Source organism: Cynoglossus semilaevis, chromosome 6, assembly GCF_000523025.1.
Source record: "Cynoglossus semilaevis isolate Cse_v1.0 chromosome 6, Cse_v1.0, whole genome shotgun sequence".
Taxonomy (NCBI): domain Eukaryota; kingdom Metazoa; phylum Chordata; class Actinopteri; order Pleuronectiformes; family Cynoglossidae; genus Cynoglossus; species Cynoglossus semilaevis.
In genome coordinates, this window is record NC_024312.1 from 15,985,895 (window position 1) to 16,009,711 (window position 23,817).

Consider the following 23,817-nt stretch of genomic DNA (forward strand, 5'->3'; position numbering starts at 1 on the left):
ATGCAGCTTTGTGACACCTCTAGATGAGGGAGTTCCATCAGAGACATCAAACGGGATTCTTGAAAGTGTTAGCATGTACTGTACTTTGATTTGATTACTTCACATGTGCTCAGTTGTGCTCGAGGGAAAACAACCTTTTTGCAGGGTTGCTTTTTTTTATTAGTGAAACTGTTAGAATAAATCATTACCATCCATTTACTTAGATTTCATAAGGTAAGCATTGAATGAGAAATGGTAAAGTGGAACACAGGGGTCCTCTGACGTCTCCCTGGGGCATCCCCCTGGACCCTCAAGACTTCACTCAAGACTTTCAAGGCATCAGAATTGAACTGTACATCAGTACCCCACTGCAGCAAATCTGCCATAAACACCTTTACAACATACTGCTTCCAGTGCTATATATTATTATCACGGTTTATTGGAAAGTGCATTAAAGACGGGCCCTACATATCAGTATTTGTTTCAGCACACAAGTCTTTTGGACCATTTACTTGGACACACATTTGCTCCAGCCAACAAAAGAAAAGAAAAAAACCCTTATAACTGATGGTTTTGTTCCAGCATTTAAGCCTGTTTCAAAGACCTGTTTGTAGCCGGGAACAGTTGGTGTTAATAGGGCAGAACGGCAGGGTGTATTTGATAACCACAGCAGCTACAGTATAACATCCACAGCCAAATGATGGCTACCAGCTCTGCAAACAACCACCACACCCTCGATCCATTTTTATTGTATTTGAGCAGCAGTGTTATATTTCCTGGCCTCCCCTTAGCACCACACACACAGGGCACTCCAAACAAAAAATCCATACTATCGACCCACCAATGTCACCACAATTACTCTTCCCAAACAGCCATTGAGGACAAATTACATCTGCACTGCCTTTTCACCGGGTCACTATGGCTGAGCAGTAGCCTCCCCACATCACCACCTCCTTTTCCTCCTTATCCTCCTCTTCTCATCCTCCCACCTCCACTCCACTCCACCAGTGGTCCCCTACCTGAAGTCTAGATGGAGATATAGACACAGCGGTCAAAAGGACGGCTCAGGCACAAGAGAGACACTGAGTACGTTTACATCCGCAGTTAAGTTGAGCTACATTTACAGCTTAACTGGGTCTTTTGGTTGGACTGTTGTCTTGGTTTAGCACAGCGGGGGACTGACTATAAAGAATGGTCCTCTGTTACAAAAGGGTTAATGTGTTAGCTGTTAGCAAACAAGCCAGAAAAACAGGCTAAATGTGACAAAGGCACTGGACACTTGACAAGGTAAGGTCTTTATGTGAGGAAAGTGAAGCAAAAGTTGTCCACTTGCACCTGACATTTGTGTCACAGAGTATAAAAACTGTGTCACATTTTAAAATCCTACAGCAGATAAAGTTTAGTGCTAGAGTTAAACAGTCCAATAAAGATGTGTTGATTTGTAAAGCGAGAAAGAAATGGAATTGGCGAGAGTCTTAGAAGAAGCTACTGGCTAAAGCTAAAAGCTAAAGTTTCCACTTACAAGTCAGTCAGTGCATTCAGAGATTCAACAACAATCACCTTTTTTAGAACACGTGGCGTCTAATTATATCCATACTCCACCCTTGTCCATCAGCTGACCGTTTTTTCTGTACATTTGAAACCATAACTCATAAAACCAACCCTACATTCAACAGTAAAAGACGGAGACCTCACAATCTATTCAAAAAATATTTTTAAAAAATGTCATTTTAACCTAGGCAGAAAACGTTGTTTACATAGGTCGTGTAAAGTTAAAAAGTTGTACGTTGTAAAGCAGTAATATGCATCATCATAGCATTTTAGTTCCACAACAGATTTTTAATTTTTCTCTACGTCGGTTTGGTCAAATATTACAGGAACGCGTCAGTAAATGTTTCCTTAACATGAATACACTGAATATTTTATCATCGATTTCTACTGTCAGAGATGATTATGTGTAAACACACCTGGTAGTACCAACTGTTGATACTGTGGACCCCAGACAAGTCACTCGGATTACCAGGTCTTTGTTTACATGTTTACACCAAATATTCATTATCTCTTCTTTCTTTCTTGGAACCCCCATATTTTCTTTCATATGCAAATTCGTCTCCACTTAATGTTGTCCCCTCGCCGCTTCTACGCAGGTGCCACTGATTGGGTGGAAGATATTCTACTTATGGAAAGATTTTTTTTTTTCTCCTCCACCTACATTCTTCGACACCCAGAAAAACTGCCAAATATTTGCATATGCTGCGTTGGTCTAGGTGATGTTAAGATCTCTTCTGTTTGCTTTTGGCAGGCTCGAGCCGAGAACCGCTTCTTGCGCTGCACCCGGGCAGGCCTCCAGTGGTGAGCGGTAATCTCACTCTGAGGTGTGAAGAAAACCACTTCCCATGTTTACATGAATACAGAGGCCCCAACGCCACAGAAAACCCTTTGCTATTGATTTTCCTGTCTGTTTACACTGCCAAAATCATTTATTCACTATTGGCAGAAGGGCTAGCAACAACCAGCATTTAATGCTCTTAGCTATTAAGTTTCTTTGCAAGTAATCTCAGAGAATGCTGTGCCCCCTCCCCGACTCCCCTCCAACAGCAGACAGGGTGATTGAATTTTCCCGAGGTTACGACGGCCCAGGAGGACATTTAAATGACTTCTGGTGCAGGTGGTGTATACCTGGGTGTCTGAGTTTGATTCTGTTTCAGACAGTGTGTAGGTCCCCTTTTGAATCAGGATCATCAGTCACCGCCTACACACACACACAGCGACGCAGAAACACACACACATACACATACACACAGAGACGCACACAACGCCTTCACCTTAATCTTAAACATTGTAAGTCTGTACACTTTTATTACTGTAATAGCTCCAATTCCATCTCCTCAGTATTTCTCCACACAGGAGCAGTCATGGAGAACAGCTTCCCTCTAACGTACACTAGTGCATCCGCAAGATGCTCTGCGGTTGTTTCCAAGCTTGAAATTAGAGTGTAGTTTTTCTCCTAATGGTTCATAAACACATAAAGGAATGTGCTTTATATATAAAAAAATAACCTGTTACAATCTAATTGTTTGTTTTTTTTTTGTAGAATTTTCAAATTTAGAGAAAAGGGATATAAAAGTGGAGGTAAAAATTGAAGAGAAATAAATCTCTGTTTTGGCAGAGAGTGCAGCAGCATCAAGTCATACATCAACAAAATCTCATATTCCTCAACCTGAACGATCTCAACGTGAGACGATATTAGACTGCGCTGCTTTCAGGAGAGTCCTCTGTTCATTACGTTTCAAGGGAACTTTTATATTTCACCAAGAAAAGAAGAAAAACCTGAAATTGCATTTGCACAGGCGTTCCTGCTGCGGCAGGGTTCGAGATGACACAATCAAAGGAGACATTTTAACCAGTTTTTGACATTAAAGCAGCAAAAACAAAGATTCACCCAAATAAATCAAACCTCTTCACTTTACATGACATCCCATTACACTTCCTCCTCAGATACCGCATTAATGCACAAATCTGCATTATAACAACAAAGCTCCACCTTTGGCGTGCGTGTGCGTGCATGTGTGTATGTGATTCATCCATGCATTTGCGAGCGTGCACGTGTATGATATATGGTGATCAGTCACAGGAGGGGATTTTACAGCGTGATTATTTCTGCTGTGACACTAATGAGCTTCGGCTGCAGATCCACTGCAGACCAATTACACTGTAGAAGAGGCTGCTCGCTTATTACACTCAGATAATCAGTGGGTTTCACCCTCCACGTTACAGCTTCTACTACACATATGAACATTTCATCGTTTTGTTTTTTTTAACCGTGTGTGAAGCAGAAGCGAATCAGATTTTGTGATACAGTTTTGGGTGTTTGCTCTCATGCTACTGTGTGCTCTGACGGAAGGCCGTTGTCTGTGATGCCGTGCTGTCTGTATTGGGGAGCTCCAGCTTGTTGATTTATCACTCCTGCATTGTGTTGTCAGAGCTCTCCACCTGATTGTATCTTTGGTGCACCAATATGCCACCTCTGCATGTGTCAGATTGCGGATGGGATCGGGATGAGGGATTTGTGACTGGAGGGCGACCCTGTGAACGGCAGAGCTGGGAGGACCGGGAAGATAAGGAAAGAAACAGGGATCAAAATATCTCTGTGTGCCGTGATTGGGTTATTCTAGACCGCACTGTCAGCACTTTGTACAGAGAGTCGCAAAATGAGGCAGGGCGGGAGGAAGGATTTTGTGTGTGTGTGTGTGTGTGTGTACAGTACAAGTGGTGTGTATATTTGCGTATGTGAATGCATGTAACACACTCTAATCACCTTAATTGTTTCCTCTAATTACCTGAAAACAGCTAATGAATTCCTCAGGAATCCTATCATGTTGTGTGTGCGCTCACACCATCGTTCGTTTTGCATGGCTGCCGTTAATTTGCTCGTAAACAAATACATTTAGCATAAAATGTTTTATTAAAGGCTCATATATTTGGGTTAGTCTCTGTTACGAATACGGAACAGCTGAACGACACACAGAGCATCATTATGTAAATAGCCATGGTTTAGAAAAACAGGAAGACATTTTGTTGTCCTTGTGGACGCTGATGTCCACACTGGTATGCCTGTTTGTTTTTTTTTCTTCTTCTTTTTTTTTATTTTATAAAGATTCTGTCCAAGGACATTCAGAGTGCGGGGACAATGGACCCAGATCCTGGGATGACTGATGATAAATGTGTACATTTCATGACAACAAAAGCATAATGACCTTATTCTATAATGAATGGATTCATCATTAAAAATCTCTGGCCTGCGGCAAAGTCTTTTTTGCATATTCTGATGTCACCTCCTCTATGAACATCAAACTGCATTTGTACTCTACGCCGCTGGGTTGTGTGTGTATGGGGGGTGTCTGCGACTGTGTGTGTGTGCATGTCTGGGTGCACGTTCCAGTGTGTTTTGCAATTATTTTGTGTGCAGTCTACATTCGTGTGCTTCCACCGTGGCACCCCAGTGCACCGCGAGTCCAGACAGAGCCAGAACGCACCACCCATTAACACAGTGGGACTAACTAGCTGGAACAGGCTGGTGTTCAATCATTCTCTGTCACAGACGGGTGTAAAGAAATCAGCTTGTTTATGTAACTTCTGCCTTCATGATTGCTGCGAGTATATCTTTCCTCAAGTAATTAGTGACGAAAACCCCTGACAGAGACTGTGCCCTGCACAATGTCACCGAACTGGAGAGAGAGAGTGAAACTGTGTTCACAAAGTCATTAAACAGTGTTGGAACTGTGTTGTTATATTTGTGGATAATCTGAAGCGGGAACAAATGGGTTCAGGGTTTTAGGGGGGACTGTTTTAAAAGAAATGTCAACAGAAAGATTAAACAGAATTCATACAAATGCACTCTTTATTTTCCAATTGATTTTGTACTATTGGCCTAGATCACACGATAAATACCTTTGTTAAAATGACAATGACATTTATTCACTACCAGAGGCCTTTATATCTATATAAATATATATAATGATGGACTCCTGGCCTTTTAATTTTTAAATTATATAACTATATATATATATATACACAGTATATATATATATATAAAATACACAGCGTATTTATATATATACACACACACAAATAAATATATAAAACTAGATATATTTGTATATATATAAATATACATATATAAATGTATACACGTACATACATACAAAAAACACTGACAAGATCAAAATTCAAGAGCTAAAGTTTTTGGAAGTTTGGAAGGAATAATGACACAGTGACAATGGAGAAGACAAACAGACACAGGTGATTTTACCCAAGATGTTATTAAACAATATTCAGCAGTTCCTAACTAGATAAAATACAACAATAATATAAAAGCAGTGATTAACAACAAAAATAATAAGAACAGTGAAGGGAGTGCTACAGGACAGTTGGGTGTAATCACCATACGGTGGGGGACAACAAAGACGGAGAACTCACCCTGCTTCACGCCCAACACATGCACACACACACGCAATAAATATAAAAAAAAATAGATAAAAAGAAAAGGGGAAAAATTATGCAAAATAAACACACACTCTCACACAAAGGGGAGTGTAAAGCTTGTGTGAGAACCTCTGAAACTGTCCCTCCACCGTCCGGGTGGCCACATGGTCACCAGTCCTGCAGCACTGACACAAAGCAGAAGGACAACTGCTGTTGAAAGTTTCCAAGTTGCTAACAAAAAGCTAACAAAATCCAACCAACGACAGGCAGATATCAAAACAAGATGAACACGAGGTGTAACCAAAAACAGGCAAATACTAAAAAATTAAACATAAACAAAACAATGTAAACACGACAAAGTGAACTACAACAGCGGTGGCCGTCAACAAGTCTTCCAAACAAACCCTGAACAAAGACAACTGTCACTTCACCTTACACACCCTAGACCTGAGGTGTGGGAGTGGGGGCTATATGGGACAGCAACAGGAGCTATGAAACAACAGACAGCACACAAACACACCTAATCCCAGAGCAGCATTCAACAATAATCTTAAAACACACGCCCAGTCATCTAATACTGACCAGTAACCAGAAGGAGCAGCAGCAGAGAGATCTGCTATGATCACCTCTGAGACAATATCCTGACAAACCGGCCACAGCCACATGGAGGAACTGGAAAAGAACAAGGCAGGTGTGTTGACACCTCTATTTACATGGCCACACCCCTCAGTTATGATGCTCAGCAGGTTGGCACCGTTCCATCTAGTGGCAGGGAGGGGGACGGCGTACAACTAGATGGAATAATGCTTTACTTCTAAATGTGAGTGTTTACTGCTGCATATAAACTCAGTACCTTTGTTTGTATTATGGTATATGACTACTGTTTAACTGTAATGAAGCAGCAACATTTACATTGATTTTACCATATTTTGATATTATAGCAGCCTGTATACCATGGTGAGATTGTCCTTGGTTTGACTATTTTCCCTTGAAATTCTTCGAGTATTTATCTTTGTAATTTCATTAAAAAAAAAAAAAACAGGAAAAAATGATCCAATGACATACTTAAAATTGATCTTAAGATAATAACGTTGACAGATTTTTATTGGTTTTTACAGACAGGGGATGGAGGATAATCCTTTGGAAATAAATATTTTCTTGCAGAAGAAAAACAACAAAACATCAAGTCAGCTTTTATTTATTTATTGCATTGTAAGTGTGTAAATTGTATTATTGTTATTTATAGCATAGAATTTTCATTTTGTGTCATTTTAAAATCACATGTTCTAAATGTTTTCAGTTAATGCGAAATAATTTATAAGATTATCTTAGTATATCAGATGAGTGACTTCTATTGGCACGATTTTGTAAAATTTATATCCTCCTTTGTCGCTGTCGCCAAGTGACGTTAAAGGCTACACAAACAGAAGTCTCATTGATTGATTGACAGTTCTCAATTATCGGTGCCTCTCTGTCCAGTATTGATCTGCAGGCAGAATTGGTATTGTTTCTCCAGCTCTCTGTCTCGCAGGTCATGTAACATGCTCTGACCCTGCTGTGGATACAAATGGCACATATATCTCCTGAACTACTCCAAATGTCACCTGTCAGACAGGATCACAGAGAACGGGGGTGTAGAGAGTGCATGGGTTTGGGGGTAAACACACAGAGACAGACAGACAGGCAGACAGACAGATATAACCGTCTGCCATACATCACCGTTATCTTTACTGTTAAAGAGCAACAAATCATAGTTATAGAAAACAATGATGTCGTTTGGCAGGTTGCATCTCCTGCTCTTGTAGGATTGTCAGCTCCAGCATGTCTGCCCTGCAGGTGTACAGTTTTACTGAGTGACACAGAAAGAAGTGCTTGAACACAATCCTGCTCCCAGTACACAGTACATTCAGTCGTATTATACCCCATCGACGTCAGCGCTCTGACTCAGCCCGCCGCTACACAATTATATCTCTCAGATAAAGACGCCCGGTGACTTTAAAGTCTGCGGTGGAGCACCGCGGGTGGATGTGAAGTGAACTCTGGGTGCCAAGTGGAGAACTCAGATCCTTCTCTGTAATCAGGTGGTATGACAGGGGGCCAGCGCTGGTTGGTGACTCTCCTGTGGCCCTGACAGCCTGTCACGGGGAGATCACTGCCACATGCCTGTCTGTCCACAATGCTGACGGTTGACCCATCCAACATGCCCCCCCCCCCCCCCCCGCCGGTCATGCCATCCCTGTCTGCTGTTGGACGTCTGTGACAGCTGACAAGACACCTGGGACACGGTGTGCAGGGGCCAGAGCACTGCTACCTGTATAGACATCAGAATTTACTGCTGCCAGGAAGAAGGGAGGAGAGAGGGGAAGAGTGTGAGAGGAAGGGAGGAGCATAAACAAAATAAGAACGAAAAAAAAAATGACATTCAGAAGTGAGTGTGTGTCATTAGTTAATCTGAAGGTGACCATAAATGTGGCGCATCCTGACTTTTAATAAAATCATGGGCCTCTGCATGTGTGTGTGTGTGTGTGTGTGCCTTTTTACTGCACGTGAATAAGCTTTATATTTTTCACAGTCCCATTAGATGTGAAGACAAAGGAGGACGCGTCTCGGCTCCTGAAACATATGGGCCACGTCATTTATCACGTCTGCTGGTGAAGGAATGAGAGCCCATCAGTGGCCTGGCATTGATCCCTGAACTGGCTGCCCATTGTTTCAGCAGCACCTGGTGGAGCTGTGTTCAGATCTAATAGGGGAGGAAGAGAGCCGCACAGGAGGGAGAAAGACGGGAGTGAACTATGGCCACTGTTTGAGCCGCAGGAAACTGATGAAGATGAAGACTTCACATTGTCATTTTAATCGTGTCCTTTTGGACATTTTCACTCAGGATCTTTATAAAAGTTTCTAAAAGAATACGTGTAACAAAGAAACATTAAAAATATATTTTTTGTCACTTTGTTTAGGTTAAGATTTTTGGGTTTTGTATCAAGGCTTGTAACAATGTTTATCAATAAATATATTGATTATTACCCTGTAATCACTGCTTTGCAATGAAGCTCTAAATAGAAATATATATTACAACAAAATCCATCACACATTACCCACATGTGAGTATGTCACAGGCCACAAAAACAAACAACCAAAAATTGCAGAAATTGCAGTCTCTGAATTTTCCAGTGATGTCATTAACACATGGACTTCTGAAAAGATTTGAAAAGGATTTAACCATTTGACTGTGGGCGCTCATGAACCAGGTTTTGTGAGAAAACAAGTATGAAGGTTTGTGTAAGAAAATCTGACATCATCATTTAAAACTTGAAATGTCTAGTCACATGATGATGTACTCCACAGTGAGGATCTAATCAATAAGATATCAATTAGAACTTGGAAATAAAAACACAGCTGTGGCATAAAAATATATTTTTTACTCTGGGTTCAGCCGCTGATGTCTGTGATGTCTGTTAGTCTGCAGACAAGAGCTGTGATATTCTCACCTAGCTTTGTTAAAAACACATCTGATTACTCAGCGTTGTTTATCTGCAGTAATTCATCACACGGGCTTTGAGCTATTGATGGAGCCAGCATCCGTTTGCAGGCCCTTGTCAATGATTCACTCACCAAGCCCATCTGTCAGGGGCCCTCTGCTCCTTCACTCTTCCTCCCTACGAGTGCTTTTCTGCTCTGCACTCCTCTTCCTCAATGATGGATGGAAAAATTCTGTGACAGCCTCAAGATGGCACATTTAGAACAAGAACACCTCACAGGTCCAGTCTCCATCATGTAATTACTCATTATAACAAATTCTGTCAATTATTGTCCCAAAGCTGCTGCTGGTGGCAGACAGAAACAAAAAAACAAAAAACAAAACACAACTTTTGAAGAGAAAGGCCCTGAGTGAAAGTGATTCCTGGAGGTGACTGCTAACTATTTGAGTATTCACAGCTTATCTGAGGAAAGTGATCAATAAATCAAGCACTGGCAGAATCCATCATGGCTGTGCCATTAAATGCACCCAGTACAGTCAATGATAAAGTGTTTCCACGGCTCTCTGTGGGAGGCTGCGTGGAGCATCTTCTGAAGAACACGGGGAGAGCATGGAGGGTCTGAGCCTGAAAGGAAACCTGAGAAGCTTGACGAGAGCACGCATCAGTGGTTCGACTCATACCTCAGGTGTGGCAAAGAGCGACCTCTGTAGGCGGCTAGGAAGAAATGCAAGCGTAAGCTTCACGTTACACGCCTGTAATTAAAAATCTCCCAAGGCATAAAAATGAAAAGAAAAAAAAGAATCCTTGAAAAAAACATGTTTTATTTTGTATATTGTGAAAATATTTCGCCCCGAAATAATACAGTGATCATCAGAATTCTCTTTTCTGTCTAAATTTGAATCATGATAAAGGAAGAGTAGGACATTATAATTACATTTCTCTCTGTGATTTGAGCATGACCATGGAACCTTTGAGCAAAGTGGTCTTATTGAAATCTCCTTTTATTCCTAACCATTGCACTGTTGTTATGGAAATAGTCTTGTTTTTTTTGCCTGACAGTTTGTTTGACATGGCTATAATTATGTTCCCACCATTGCACTAATAAACCTGTCCGTACACTAGACATTTCTGCAAATCAATAACATTTTTTAAAAATCTGATAAAGAAGACCCCATTTGAACTGCTCCATATTTACCCCTGAGGCTCAGAGTTTCAGTGCACGTGTTCATTAGTATCAAACAGAATAATCAATACTGCATTAAAGTTGTACTGTGTGGAAATACGTCCCTAACACATTGTTCAAACTGTTGAGCTTGAAGATAATTGGATGCAACTGAATGGAACTCGTGCAGCTCCAGTATGTGTTATATCATTGTTCAGCTGTGCAGAAAAAGGTCAGTGGTGGCCGAGAGCTGAGACAGAGTTACTGACTGGACTGAGGGCTCTGTCAGTAGCTGCTGTACGGGACAGGGAGAAAGAAACAACAGATGCAACAATCAGAAAATGATTTGTGCAAAAGTAAGAAAGTAACTGCAGAATGCATGAAGGATTACAGTATTTGTGGAAATACTTCATGAGTACATGATCCAGGCTGACAGGCAAAAAACAGTCAGTCAAAAACAGAGAGAAGTTCTGAGTCTCCTACAAAGTGAAAGCAGTTGCTGTGAACCGATGGGACAGAAATCGGAACTGATGGAAGAGGAAAATGTGAGGACATCGCAAACAGCTGGATCTTTGAAGTGTACTGTGTGCGTCTGCCAAGAAGTGATTCACTGGCGTTCACTAATGACTTCACTGCTGATGGAAGCAGCAGTTTCATTTTCACTGACATATTTAGTCGTACGACTCAAAAGTCACGGCAGGACTTGTAAACCCTTCAGGTTGACAGTGATCATTAACATGAGGCTGAAACAAAGAGAGAACTGTTGAGGATGAGGTCTGTCCTCCACCGTCCCCACGAATCACATAACTGACTGACAGTCAGACAAATGACCACACGCGTGAAACAAGTCCAGGAAACGTTTTCTGAAGTCGGCGGATCAGATAGTACAAGCAATTATTGTCTGTGAAATAATAAATGACAGATTCTGTTGGAAACAATGCCATGTAATTACATCTGACCTACAATCTCGTCCTGAGGTGACCCCCACACCACCCTCCCTACCCCACAGCTGTAGTTACTGTCCCTAAAAATAACCAGTTCGGTGCTTGTTAGAAAAAAAAAACAACTTTTAGTGAAGATTGCTCCCAGGTTAGCCCGGGGCGTTCTGTCTGGAGAATCAATGTTCTATTTTTCACAGTTCCAAATTATGTAGATTGGTAATGAAGTTAGCCGGGGAGTTAAAACTCACACAGTGTGAAGGTAGTGTCTCTGTTTCTGGCATGTGATGGACCAGTGACCAGTCATTGGTGAGCTTTTAACCTCATGTCAGAGGGAACGGTTCTCCTTTCTCCTCTGCCCTCATTAGAACAAGCAGCAGGGTCTGACTTTGGAGAACACTACTTTTCTTTAGTGCAACAATTAAAAAAAAAAAAAAAATCATCCTTTTGTGACCTTCTTAAGAGCCTGGCTGCCAGGCCTGAGAATCATTGACCTTATTATCATGAAAAATTACAACCACTAGCATTAACAAACACAGGCGTTACAAGAGCACAAATAAAAACGCTGCATCTAAAAAACAGATTCCACTTGTTTTTCCTAAATAAAAAAATACTAAAATGCATAAAAAGGATATTTTTTTGTTTTGTCCATGCCCTTATTCCTTAAAAAAAATCCATCCATCTATTTATTACGATCGCCATATAATTTTTTTAAATTATGCGACAGGCTTGTGTATCAAATCTTCACAGATAAATGAACTAATATGAAAGTGAACTACTTGTCATTGTGACACAGCTCACCACTGCACACAACCAAATGTGACCTCTGCTTTTAACCCATCACCAAAGTGAACAGTGGGCAGTTTAATCTGCCTGTGGAGCAGTGTGTGGGGACGGTGCCATCCTCAGAGCACCTCAGTGGTAACTCGGCAGCTGGTGGACTCGAACCTGAACCCTCCTGGACCACTTCCTTAACCACTGAGCCAACACTACTTGTAGACAAACAAACTTTGTCTCTACGTCTCCATCAGAATTTATGACACCAACCTTAAATGTTCCAACAATACAGGAGTCATTTTCAGGAGAATGTCTGTAGTCACCCCTACACTCATCCTGAACTCTACAATGTTCAGTGCTGTGTCACGTGACAGGAAAAGGTACAAATGTATTAGTTAAAGCAACATATTTGTTGCACTTCCATCAAAGTTGTTCTGGAATTAAACAGGAGCTCCTTTTTTAAATTATCTTTACACTGTCGCTGTGAACAAAACTGTTGTATTTCTTCTGTCAGAGACGACATTAGAATTGATTTCTTTTTATCACTCATTTGTCCTAGTAACAACATCAATATGTTTGAATTGTCAGAGAAAACGGACATTCATAATCATGCACTAGTCATCCCAAGTCTTGTTTCTTTAAATATCTTCTGTTAAAATATTATAAAGGTTTATTGAAGTTGGAATCCTGACCCATGTCCACTCCTTCATTCATGTATTACCAGGAGACATCAGATAAGGTGCAGCACAGTCCCTGTGTCTCCGGCTGTGCACAGATCAGTGCAGCTTTAACTCTCCCAGTGAGAGCTGTGTCCCTCTGCAGTGACCCCCACACATCAATGCTTATGTTCTGTCTGCGTGTCGTGTTGCTATGTAGGCTGCGTCACTCTGTCAAAAGACATGTCCCACATTGCTGCTCAGCAGAGACAAGTGTCTGTCAGGAGAGGTGACACACACGCCGCTTTAGCAGCCAAGTGACGGCGGGCCACGCTGTCATTCCCCACATATCGTTGGCCTGAGGCAACACAAATGAACGCATACAAACACACACCCACACACACACACACAACATGTGTGACCGTCAGCCGCTGAGGGAAACTCCAGCTCTGTGTCAGTCCTCATTCTAACAATCTCTACCTGTCACATCAAACATTTGATCATGAATCTCGGCCTCTTGACTCAGAATGACCAGCGTCACCTCCACCGCCGCCTTTTGAATTTAGATCTCATTTCAGATGTAATCCTGTAAAAGATGATGAAGTCTTTGTGACATGAGGCTCTGACCTTCAGTGTAGATTGATCCAGCCATCAGGAGAAAGTACTGTCATTTAGAGCCGGAGTAATCAACCATTTTCAGTTGGACTGGGGTGTTCAAGCGATTCAATTGGTGCTAAGAGACCTACATTGGGCCAAGAGAATACATCCATTACTCTGTAGCAGCAGCAGCAGCAGCAGCAGCAATGTAAATGTGTTGATTGAAAACAGTATGGATCCCCGTGTTCATGTTTTTTCTGCCAAACTCTGACCTTACATTTTGAATGCAGATATCAACATAAATCAGAGCTGGCAACAACGATGACACATTAAAACTCATCCTTCTACCTCAATCTGATGCTCTCCTCAGACAATCATTCCTACAATATTTTTTTTTTTTTTCCATTCATTCTAAACGTTTTCTATACAATGCATCAGGTATTACTTTATTTTTGCTTGGTTATTGAACATTTCATTTTTGTAAATCAATATTTATTTTTCTTTTGCTCATAATACATTAATGAAAATGCCAAATAAATATAGATGTTATGTTAAATCAGTGTTTTGTTAGCAGTAAGAATCATTGCATATCAAACTTTCACCTCTTGCTTTGAACCTTCATACAGTATAAAAAGTTTCTTTGTCTTTGTTGTTTTTTTATTTATTCACCATTACGTTTTTATTTTACTTTAAAATTCCACCCGAGGTGGCACTGCAGTCACTTCCAGCTGCTTCCTCTGAACTTAGAGTGTCCTCTGATGGCTGAAAGGGTAAATTACAGGAGCTGCAATCAGTAAGTAAATGGTTTTTATTAACGTTCTCTCCGTTTATTCACGGAGTATTTGCTGCGAGCGTCGCCTGCTCTTTAAAGAACACTCTTCTCAGCGCTTTAACTGGAGCCACCGTTCAGAGCCGCGGGGCCAACGAGCAGCTGCACAGGAACAGCTGGGCCCAACGTCAACACTGAGGGGTTTTTCCACAACATCCTCCATCTTTACTAAAGACGGTATCAGTAAAACAGGTGTGTCTTCGCCACCTAAGGCCTATTTACAGGTTACTTTGACTTAGAAATTCATTTTATGATGCAATCAAATGGTGGAATATACGTGTCAATTATACTGTATCTTATATCTTGCACGATATCACTGCTAAGGTTATGTGAGTTATTCTCATTAAAACGAATGTTTTTTCTTCTTCAACATTCTGTGAGATTGAAGTCAAATCTACAACGGCCCTGACTTTAGATCTGCTGCGGTGAGCTACTTATGTGGTGCTACAACCTCACCAGTAGGTGGCAGTGTGCATTCACAGAGCATGTTTGCCTCTGAGACAACTTAACTGGATTAAATCAGATATAATTTAGTAAGACTATTAGCAGTCATAAAGAGAGGTAGCTCCACCGTAGCATGACAGCAGCAGTGTTCTCTGCTCTCACACGCAGAGCTTTCGTGCGTTCAACATCAAAGCCTGTGAAGCTGATTATTACGCACTTTAAGAGCTGCTCCATTAAAATCCAACAGGGCTTTGAAAGCCATCTACTCCGTACCGCCTTATGTAGGTGTGCGGACAGACAGGACACAGACATGAGGACCATCAGCCTCTGCGGTCGTCCCCCGTGACTCGCTCCGCTGTCACAGCTGTTTAACTCCAGTGATAGCAGCCAATTAAGTGTGCTGTTGTGCAGTCTGCTGGGAAACCCTTCGGAGTTCAGCCCAAGACTCCCAGAAGCTCAGGTCAGGAGGCTACGGGCTCGGGACATGAATGATTAATCCTGAAATTGACTTTGTTCTACTGTCAGAGCTTCACTTCTGATGATAGTTAACAGGAAGTGCACCTGTGTTGTGACGTTTTCTCTCAATAATTATCTGCAGCACGGGTACATAAAAGAACGGCGACAAAAAAGGGAGGTTTTGTATTTGTACATCATTACTAAGCCTTTAAGTCTGCGTAGACTTCAAATTAGCTATCTCCTATTTGATCGACATCAACCATGGAATATTATCAAAGATATTTATTATTTTTTTAAAAGGAAATAGATATTACAAATGAAACAAAGTCATATTTCCCCCCACGAAAGTTCATTTGAAAAATCATACATAGCTGAAAGAATTTTTTTTCCCCACAAAAATCCCATTTGCCTTCTCGCTTGCACACATTTCCTTCTTTTTTTTTTGTTGACATAAGTAGTTTTGACACGTTAAGCCTCCAAAAAGTGCTTTTTTTAAGGAATAAATACTGTACAGTGCAATGCCAAATAAACAACACATCAAATAACTAAAGTGTTCAGAATTTCATCAATACAGTACACTTAGAGCAGACTACACATACACCCGGAGCAACCTCCCAGTGGCTGAATAGTTCACGTTTAATTATACCCCGTGGACCTTCACCATCACTTTCTGATTAGCTTTGGTTTCCCGAAACCTTCAGTTCAGTTCCTCGGAGGACGCTCTATACTTACTCACTCTCCTCACAGTTCAGCTGCCCTCTGCTCTCCTCGGCTGTGTCTCTCTGGCCCTCGGCTGTCTCGCAGTCTCCTCTCATATCACAAACCACAGCTCGGAGGGTTTTGAATCTGTCAGAACGGCTGCTCTGGCCCTCCGTGAGCTTGACCTCTGAACCCTGAGATGCACTGAGAGAGGAAAGGGAGCGCACGGCCGCCACGCCTCGCTCCTTCCCAGAGGGACGGCGAGGCGTGGTCATGGTGCCGAGCTCCTTCGGGTGCTCCATGTCCCTGATGACCTCGCACAGGTAGCGAGCCAAGTCCTGGCTGGAGAAGGAGAGGGTTTTCTGGTTGCGTCTGAAGGTGAGAGGAGAAGGCAGGCTCTCGGCCTCTGTGGGAGGGATGGCCAGACGCAAAGCTATAGCTGCGCTGCCGCTCCCGCTCCCGCCGCACACCTCCTTCTTGTTGCCGTCCTGGGGAAGCTTCGTTTGTGGGTAGGAGGTGATGCTGTGCGGGTAGCTGTAGCGGAGCGACTGTGCCGGGCTGGGCTGAAGGGAGCGCTGCAGCTCCACCATATTGAAGGCATTCTGAGGAAGGAAAGAGAAGAAAAAGGAGTGGAGAAAATAATCTTTTCCCCTTGTGTAATCTTTATAATCTATTTAAGAGATAATGAAAAACAACACTGCCACATGCCACCAATCTGTGCTCAGAGCAGTGTAGCTGAGCTAATGTCTGTGCTGGTAAATGAACCTGTTCAGCAGACTAAGACGAAGATCCACTATGTAGGAAGCGATGTTGGCAGCAGCAGCCCCATTGATTATCCATGTAATTAATTATCTGATTGCAAAGAAATGGGGACGAGGGTGGAGGTGGCGCCATTATTATCAACGCTATTAAAACAAAGGCATTAGCAGCTACTGGGGTCTACTTTCTTAATTTCTGCTAATTGACTCACATCGCTACGTCTCAAGGGAACTGATATTTGGTGTTCATTTCACGACGCCAGCGCAGCTCTTTGAAATGTTAATGGTTTGTGGTTTTGCTTGCAAAACCTTTGCACACGCTGAAAAATGAGGACACAGTGACATTTAAGACGACGGAAATGACAAGTGGATGAAATATTCGTCTAACCCCGTAATGTTGTTTTATTTTTTTACTACTTTATTTGATCCAATTTCTTCTCCAAACACCCTGCATAAGAAATGGACATAAAACAAAGTATTTCTTTCTTCCAGGGACACTATATTATGAAGACCAGCTCCACGTTGAAGCTGAGATGTCACATGCAACTGGGCTCCTAGTCAAATGTTTTAATAACTTGTTACTATTTACCCCTTTATTTTCTTCTAAATGGGCTCAAATTAACACAATTGATTCTCCATGCTCTGCTGAAGACAACAACCGACCACAAACTGCTTCAGGTTTATTTACAACAGTGACAAAAAAACTGGCAAAAACGCTGGTTATCTTAAAAGAGTTTCTTTTCAACCAAGTGTTTTTATGCTAACACCTGACTGTCTCCTGGTCACAGCACAGGCGCCCAGTGGAGTCACAGTTTTGTTAGGGTCACATGCATATTTTTGCTGGCCAGATAACTGGGTCAGTGTTGATAATCTTTAAGGTCAAAGAAATGATTTACTGTTAACAAATGAGGCTGTTGAAATTTTTTTTACCAGATACTACTTCTTTAAAAGATCTTGGCCACAGCTTCCTGTCAGAATGACTTGGTAAAAAGCCTCTTAGTGGTGAACTACAACTGGAAATAGAACTGGCAGAGATGGAACATTTGACATCTACCAAAAAAGCACTTCAGTGTGGAGCAGCAGGCTTTTTTTTCTCCTTCACACACAAACTACATACATTAGGAATTCAAATCAATCATTTATGGAGACTTTTTAGGAACAAAATACACAAGCACTCTGCGGCAGACATGCAGGAGGGAGCTGTAGTGACACTTTTCATTGTGTTGTTAGGTTTGTTAGTGTTTCCAAGTCAAAGCTGGAAATCAAAAGTCTATAGAGACGTTAGGCAAAGACTTCAAAACAACTTCTGATGGTGATCAGGTTCTTTGTACATTTGGTCGTTCTTAGCCTAGCAGGCCAGCACAGCAGCTGTCTGCTGACTGGGATGGTATTTCTCCACCTCTTGACCTACATCACTGATGAGGTAAACCTTGGAGGACTGAATGGGCTTTACAGTGATCCAGCCTTTAGATAAGCCTGATGAGCTGAGCACAGGAACCTCAGCAGCGGTCGTGTTACTGCGTGATGTAACACTGCACAGATAACACCATGTAGCAGATCACAACTTAATTTGATGCCTTTGTCTTTTTCACAAGTAAATTCAAAGTTTTTTCATTAGGGTCACACCAATACCAGTATCAGTATTGGGTCCAGTATTTGTTTGGATACTGCAAAATGTGCAGATCCAGGGACTCAATACACCGTGATGTATTTTCACCAGTCAACCTGTGTTTTTCAAGCAATTCAAGTTTCATTGTCTCCATGACCAAAAAAGCCCCACCTGTTCCCATCGCCCAAATCAAAATCTTGACATTTCACATTTTTTTCAACAAACACCAAGTAACATATTTTATAATTACTCAAAATCAAAAACATCAAATAACACAACATTCAAAAAGGGAAAATAAAAGTGCAGCTGCGCCATCATCACACGACCCTTTCACGCCTCTGTGGGACGCGCCCCACACTTTGAGAAGCAGTGATGTAGACAGAAAGGCACATTTGTTTATTTACCTGATCCTGCTCGCCTCCACCTTCTTCATCATAGTTGAGGACATTTTCCCGGATGTCCTCCCACTCGCCGTGGTGCGCGGACACATGGTACACCCCCTCTTTCAGGCCCTTGTGTCTCCTCCAGCAGGAGTAGAGAAACAGGCCGAGCATCAACACTGAGGGGTGCCACAGAGCAGGTTAACACAGTCGGAGCGTCCTCGCACACACAGTAATTACTATTGAGATTCTGAGCAGACAAACACGTCTCACTGTGCAGATGATGTTTACAATACAAGCGGAGAGTGATGATGGAAAGTGACGATGTAAGGCTGAGATACTTGTAAATTCTGGCCTGGCTGTGCAGTGGGAAAATATGAATATGTGAGGCATCAAATCTCATATAACAGCAGGGAGATAGCAGAATAAATAGCTAATGCAGACTATTGTTAGATTGCAAATGGATTTATGTCACAGCGACGTGTCCTGTAAATTTTTTAGTTACACCGACTCTTCTGGATGCAGACACGCCTCCTTCCTACGGAGCCCCTCCGACGCCTACCGTCTTATCAAAGGCTGCAGTTCCTCGGAAACCTATTAAACGAATTTGTACCCTTCCCAGCTTAGACACAAAGCCTCTGTGGCTCAGATGAACACAGAGCAAAATGCTGTGGGAACTGAGCAGGAAAGGTCCTAAAGCATACACATCAATCACAGCTATTGTGTGTTGAATTATACAACATGCTGGACTGACCTTTAAAGTCCATTAATCTAGACCAGTATTTTCCTCCCACCATCCTCCTCTCTGTTTTCTTCCTCCTCACTATCTGTTTTCACAAGTTCACGCTCTTACTTTTTAAATCTTTTTTTGTCGCCTGTACGGACGCTTCTTTTCTGTCTCTCCCACTCATTAAGTCTCTCACACGCCCTTCCCTTCAGTCCATCTCTGGCCTCGGCCTGGCCTCTGCTTTCCACATGGATTGCTTCCATTTACAGTAGAATAGTTTATGGCGTGTGGTAAGAATGAGTTTAATTAGAGCTTGTTTCAAAAATGCAGGCTAATCACATTATTCTGGATTTTTTAAATAATTGCTTCAGGGGAGAACGAGGTGCCAGCAGCTCTGCGGGGTCACACGGACAGGCAGCTATTCATAAAGAGACAGACACAACCGCTACTGGAATTCAATACCAACTGGACTCGTGTCTCCGTTCGAAAGCATCATCTCAGTTTTTCACTGCATGAAACATCTTCTAACGTCTCAGTTGCTTCACCCGGGTATTTCTATGCTGCTCGCACATCAGGTGGAAACAAAGAGAGTCTTAGCTCTCCTCTCGCTCCTCTGCTGCCAGGCTCCGAGAACTGGGTGGAGTGGAAAGCGGTATCGATCAGCTGACCCAGCTCCTTCAGTGCTGCGTCCAGAGAGCCCTCACAGAAAACACCAGAATTTCAATGAGTCCTGGCATGAACTGGTCACCTTCTCTCCTACTAAGACCCAGATCTGCCTGCCTCAGAAGCCCTGCTCACAGGCCTGACTTCACCTCAGCCCTCGGCCTGGGCTGGTATTAAAGACATCCGTACAGGGGTGGGGTTTGATAAACAGCCTGGGGAGGCTGAAGCACCACCTCTCAGTACACAAACACACACACACACACGTGCAAAATTAGACATAGATAAACTCATACTCTGAATGTGTGTGTGTGAGCACCTGCTGCTACGTTCCAGTCAGATCAATATCACCCAGGGTGGAGAACAGACCCAGCAGTCATTCATCAATCTGTAATGCTGCTGCTTCTTTACTCTCCGACCGTCGGGGCATTATGATGTTAGAGCGGACTGAGTGGTGCATTATAAATGAGTGTTCAGTGAACAAGCCCAACATACACAAGCATAATCACAACACTTAACCCTTTCACTCCGGAGCCTGTGAGAAATGAGACGGGGGAAGTTTTAAGGCGTGGTTTAAAGGGGAGCAGAAAATTGATGGAAGAAGAAAGAAATGAGACAGGTGAGGGTGAGAAGGTGTTGGAACAGTAATTTTTTTTTAATGAAACACTGGGAACTAAATAAATGAATAAACAGGTACTTTACGCTATTGTTCTGCATTCAGACGTCCATGTGAACAGTTCATTTCTGCCATTCTTTTAAAGCAGGGAGGTTATATTGGTCTGTGGTCTGTGACTGGGTCAGACCAGAGTCAGTCGCCGATGGCTGGTGTAAAGCTTAATAATAAATGATCATTTTAACTTTTAATGTACACTGAGGAATCCCCTTTAAATTTAACATCTTGCCAGCAGTCTCACTGGGTACGTGTGAGAGCGTGTTTGTACTAGTGGTTCTCGTCGTGATCTGTGTCTTCACTGACTGTTACCTAAGCGTCTGTTTAATAAAAACCACTTTAAAATCTTTTTTTTATTTTCCACCAAGCTCAGGATTCAGACTTTATGTCCCGTCGACCGCAGTGCAGCAGGTTGTACACTCCAAATGGGCCACACCTCATGGATTTTTCATGATTTAAGTCGAGGCCACAGTTTATCATCTTTGAATTCATTATCAAATATTGAAGAGTGCTTCATATGTTTCACTCTCAAGTGTCAGAATAACTGATGTCCCAATACTAGCCAGCCACACAGGCCGCAGGGAGTGTTGAGTCAGTCATAAAGGCAGGGACGGTGTATTGAATTGGCCAAGCGTTTTATAAGCCTGTCTCTGACAGCAAGACTCATAAACAGCCGCGCGGCCCTACAGAGGGGACAGAGTGCAACATCACGCAGGACACTCACACACATTTGTCCTTGTGTATTTGCACAGATGAGGGAATGGAAAAAAAAATTACATTTCTGCAGCTACGATCCCATATGCAATTAACTTCCTGAGGCTTAACAATGAATTAAAGGGTTATCAGGTTCAGGCTGACTCACGGACGCCTCCTCTGCCAAGCCCCGTCAATGCGCACATGCGAAGACAGGCATAAATGGCAAACTAAATTCAATCTCTATCTTTTTACCTCTTACCACAGCTCATAATGCCAAGGCTAAAAAAATATTACACATAGGTAATGACAGTGTCACCATCACTTAATACAATGAGGTCAAAGATATGGCTCGGGGTCAGATTCAGCCATTTATGATGTTGTGGCTTAAATGAGGGTGAATTTAAATATTCAGATGTCTTACACCAAGACCATCACTGGTTCACTGGTTTAATACTAGTACATAATATGAAGGACTTTGTTAGCTAAACTATACGAGGTCTTCCCTGACTTCGACTGCTGGGATTAAGCTTCCCCATAAATGAAACATGTTTTGTTTTTGTTAAATAAATACCTCTTCATCATTGGAGGCAATTCACAACTACTAATATAATAAAAGCACGAAAGTATATTCTTAAAGTAAAAAAATATTTTTGTAATCCAATTATTCACCGTATATTTATACATAACATCATGCAAATTAGAGCCGCTTCTGGAAGTACTATCAAACGTATTGACTGACAATAAAGGTTCACATTATAGTCAAGGGCTTTCAGATAAAAGAAAATCTTCATTTGGGAGATTTTGTTGATGCTCAAAAAGCAGATAATATAGACAAACTATCAAAGACCAATCAGATATTAATATATGTCGGTCTATACGAAGGTAGAACAAAAATGTTAGAAATTCAAAACAGAAAACATGCAAGATGTACAGCATATTCAAAAGGGTAATAATAAAAAAAACCTTTTAAGCATCAACAAAACCAAAACTCTTACCCCCATAAAACAAAACAATCCTGTCCTCAAGGTGCAGCATACAGTGTTGTTGTGGATGTTGCAAAGCACAATATTCTTTGGAAATCCTGTGCTGAAATATTTCACTGTGTATAAAAGCCCATGTATGGTTACATCTTTACTCAAGGTTTTTACTGTGATATATTCTTGTACGAGGGATTTCTGCATCATGACAATTGAAGTGTTGTATTTTAAATAGACCAACAGGGCTCTGTGTGTGGACTCAGTGGGTTGAGATAACATTCTGGCCTTAATTAATTTAGTTTGAGGTGAAATGACCTTTTATAGAAAAAAGATTTGAAAGCTTTGACAGTTTCAGACGGTCTAGACACAGGTCTAAAATTATAAGATGACTCAGCAAACTACTAAAGACTAAAGAGGCAATCAATCACTTTAACTAAAGAATGGACCAAGCACTTGTATATGTAATATTTATATGAATTCCTTGTTACCGAAATTAAAATAAAAAATTATCCACACAGCAGACTGTCTCAGACAGGGATTTGAACCTCCCACAGAGTGAAAAATAAGTCTTAAAAATTCTAAATTTAGGGTAAATGCATATTATAAAAGAATTATATGCTCAATTATTGCTACCACTCGAGCTAATTAAAGTCATTTGGGAGCGACTTGAGCATATTGAACCTCCGCTGTTACAGAACTTTATAATGCTCTCTGAATCTCAGGTCCCTTAAGTTTTTAATTTATAAAATTAACAGATACAGTCAACATAAAATAAACATAAAGTTTTATTAAAACAAACAACTGCTGTGTTTTCTTTCTTTCCTTTTTGTTTAAGACAACCATAAAGCCATTTAACAATGAAGTTTCAATTTTAAGTGTTGCGTTTATTTAAAGGAAGTGGTCTTTGGAGAGCTAAGCTAAGCAACGTTGATCATAAACTGCCGGATGGTTGCTTATTTTTACAGCTCGCATTTCTTCTTTGCATTTTGTTCAACACAAAATAGGTCAATTGTTGACCGGTTACCATATTTGTTTTGGCATTAAATGACTCTATTATATAATAATTTTGCTTCTCTTTAATTCATCTTTTCTTACACAGTGCTAGATGATAGAGCACTAACTGAGGAATTATGTTGCATGCATTTTCATTTCAATGTTGTTTCCTTTTAATTATTTTAATTAGGGATGCACATTTGTACATGTTAATCAAAGTTAATTAAAATATTTTAACACATTTGACTGCATGAGCAGACTGACACATGTACTGTACTATATATATATATATATATATATATATATATAAACTGTATATCTAATAAATCCACTTTCTATCCAT

The 23,817-nt window shown here is 41.4% G+C and overlaps 1 protein-coding gene across 1 annotated transcript in view; it reads right to left on the reverse strand.

Moving 5' to 3' along the window:
* Nucleotides 1-14,816: 14,816 nt before the first annotated feature.
* LOC103380426 (neural-cadherin-like) overlaps nt 14,817-23,817 on the reverse strand; it is a 95,985-nt gene continuing 86,984 nt past the window's right edge. The window contains exons 32-33 of the mRNA XM_008312406.3: nt 18,776-18,930; nt 14,817-16,606 (exon numbers count right to left, since the gene is read on the reverse strand). Coding sequence (XP_008310628.1) covers nt 16,034-16,606; nt 18,776-18,930 — 728 coding nt within the window. The 3' untranslated portion in view covers nt 14,817-16,033. The remainder of the gene's footprint in view (nt 16,607-18,775; nt 18,931-23,817) is intronic.